Source organism: Chrysochloris asiatica, unplaced genomic scaffold (assembly GCF_000296735.1).
Source record: "Chrysochloris asiatica unplaced genomic scaffold, ChrAsi1.0 scaffold00078, whole genome shotgun sequence".
NCBI lineage: Eukaryota > Metazoa > Chordata > Mammalia > Afrosoricida > Chrysochloridae > Chrysochloris > Chrysochloris asiatica.
Window position 1 is genome coordinate 5,909,506 of NW_006408596.1, and position 3,011 is coordinate 5,912,516.

At 49.4% G+C, this 3,011-nt stretch overlaps 1 protein-coding gene across 1 annotated transcript in view; it reads left to right on the plus strand.

Moving 5' to 3' along the window:
* Positions 1-273: 273 nt before the first annotated feature.
* ALDH2 (aldehyde dehydrogenase 2 family (mitochondrial)) overlaps positions 274-3,011 on the plus strand; it is a 38,285-nt gene continuing 35,547 nt past the window's right edge. Inside the window, exon 1 of the mRNA XM_006865427.1 lies at positions 274-399. Coding sequence (XP_006865489.1) covers positions 274-399 — 126 coding nt within the window. The remainder of the gene's footprint in view (positions 400-3,011) is intronic.

The window sequence follows — 3,011 nt, forward strand, 5'->3', positions numbered from 1 at the left end:
AAAGGATTTCTGCCTGCTGAGTTCAAGAGGTCGTTCCACCTACCATGCGAGGAGGGCAAGTCAGCTGACTGGCAAAGGGCAGCGGGCCCACAGTCCAACCATATCCCCCCCCACCGGCCGCGTGTCCCCAACCCTATAGTGTGGCAGGCCCTCCCCTTGTCCCGCCCCGCGCCTACCATTGGTGGTCTAGAGGGGGCGTGGTGAGGTAACTGCTTAGTGGCCCTGTCGGCCACACAGCATACGCATTTGCGCTCCGCTCTGTTCTGCCGCAGCATGTTGCGCGCAGTCTTACAGGCCGCCACCGACCACGGGCTCCTTCTGGGCCGCCGCTTCCTGTCTGCCGCTGCCATCCAGGCCGTGCCAGCGCCGAATCAGCAGCCCGAGATCTTCTACAATAAGGTGAACCGCCCTCCGCCCGGCCCAATCAGGCCATGCTTTGTTCCGCGCCCGGACTTCATTGAGCACCTGGCGATTTTGCCTGGTCTCTTCCTCAGCCCTCCCTGAGACTTCAGTTTACCCATTTCGGTCTCGAGGGCTTTGCTCTGATTGGTTGTTGCGCACACCCCTTCCTTCGAGCGTCTTCACCCCTTTGCGCCTGACTGTCCACGTTCCTTTGTGCCATCGAGACTTGGGGCGCTCACTGGTCTTTATCCAGTCGCGTTCGCTGTTCAGCTCCGAGTTCCGGAGCCGTCTGGCCCCCTGGTCGTGCTGTTACCTGCACAGGGTCCTTACCATCACCCACACAGACGTCTTCACTTGCTTATCTCTTTCCCTTTTATCATGATTGCGTGCAGCCAAGTTCAAACCGAAAGGCGAACTCCCGGAGGGTCGGAGGGATCATTTCAGCTAAGGCCTGCAATTGGTCAGGCGAGGTCAAAGCCACTCTGGGCTGGTGGCAAGGGTCTGGGACCTTGGCCTCTATCCGCAGCGCCCTTCCTAAACTGTGTTTGTGTGACTTGCAAGGGGCTGGTTTTCCTTTCATCGACCAAAGAGAGACTTTCCGGGGCAGAAATCCAAATACAGGGACAGGTTTCTTGCCCATCTTGGTCTTTGGAACATTTTCTTTTCTGATATTTGGGTTTGGGTGAAGGAGAAGGGCAGGAAGTTGTAGACTGGTTATGAAAGCGTTTGTTTTGTGTAAAAAACTGCTAGTTGCCACAGTTTTGACCTTCAGTTTCTTCATCTGTAAAATGGAGAGGGAGGGTGTGTGGGTAATAAATACCAAATCTACCCAGAGGGAGAAAGACCTGGTGCCGTTCTGCTCCCATAAAGATCAAAGCCTAGTAGTAAACCATAGGAGGCAGTTCTGTGCTCTGAGTCAGAATGGACTCGACACACCTCCACAACCACAGAGCTAGCCCCTGGCTGGCTGCCTCCACAGACGACCTGTTTGTCTGGCCTAGAGCTTGACTACCAATCAGCATCTAAGCGAGGGGTTAAGGCACATCCCTGTGATTTTAAGGATGATCATTTGTGGAAGAGAGTTCTGGTGTAGAGCTGCAGATAATGCACTGAAAGTTAGGCGGTTCAAACCCACCAGCCGCTCCTTGGAAATCCTATACAAGGTCACTATGAGTCAGCACCTACTCAGTGGCACTTAACAACAACAACAAAATTGAAAGATATAATTGAATATCCTTTTAATGTTGTTGTGAAGTGCCTTCGAGTCGGTTCCAACCCATAAGCAACCCTGTATAGGGTTTCCGAGGAGCAGCTGGTGAGCTTGAACCGCTGACCTTGCAGTTCAAGCAGCTTTGCAGTATGATGCATTAACCCACCAGGCCACACCAGCAAAAATGCAGTTCCTTTTGCTCCCTTGTTATGCTGCTTCAACAAGGAGCTCGTGATTGGAAGACTTGTAGGTGGAGAACCAGCAGAAATACCCTCCAGGGAAAGGCAGCTGTACCTGGTAATTAAGATCTGGTTCTTTGCGCTCACTTGGAGTTGAGGAGACTAGTTAGTGCACACAAGCTGTAGATAATAAGACGTTTGTTCTCTAGATCTGGAATCCTGGTGGCCCAGTGGATTAAGTGTTATGTGCCTAACCTGAAGTCTTCAGGTTTGAATCCTCACAGGAAAGACGTGGCAGTCTGCTCCAGTGAAGAGTTACAGGCTCAGAAACCCTGTGGGGCAGTTCTGCTCTGTCCTGTAGTGTCGCTGTGAGTAGGAATGACTCTATGGTGGTGATTTTTGTGTGTGTGGGTTCTCCAGGTTTAACTCAGGAGCATAAGTTGGGGGAGTGCTGAATTTTCCTTGCAGCTCTTTTCTATACCAGAGTTTGTGAGATCATGAAAGTAACACACGCTCATCATATAAAACTTAAGAGTTCCACTAGAACACTTCCCAAGATGCCACCGCGCTCCCTCCAAAAGCCTTGCTCACAGCTGGCTAGGGGATCACAAAGGCATTTATTTGTATTTACAAGTTTGTGCAAGCATGCATGTGTGCGCACAAGAGAAAACGTGCCCAATTTTTCTCCTTTTACACATCTCCTGAAAGTGAAGTGACGCTTACTCAAAGCAGGTGCTTCTTATTTACATAAATGAGTTCTTATGACTTAACTGTTCTTAAGTTCTGTTTCATGCACAATGTATCTGGATTATCTTCCTAAATCAGTACATTCAGAGTTTGTTTATTCTTTTCAAGGACTGCAAAGCATTCCAGCCTCTGGAAGCACTGTGCTGGAACCAGTCCGTCTTTAAGGCTCCTGGCTGTTTCCAGCGTTGAGCTGTTGCAAATGCTGCTGGCAAGTGTGTTGTGGCCTCATCTTAAAACCTTCTGGAAAGTCTCTTACCAGAGGCACTGGGTGCAAATTAGAGCGTGTGCCTGGACATTTCCCTGTGTTGAAGCCCCCTTTTTTTTTTCAGGAATGGTGGTTATTAGTTCCTTGAAGTTTTTTTTTTTAATTAAATGTTTTTATTTTGGATTGAGTGAAAGTTTACAGGGCACATCATCAGCTTCACATTCAACCATTCATATAGCTTGTTTCATTACATTGATTATTATCCCCT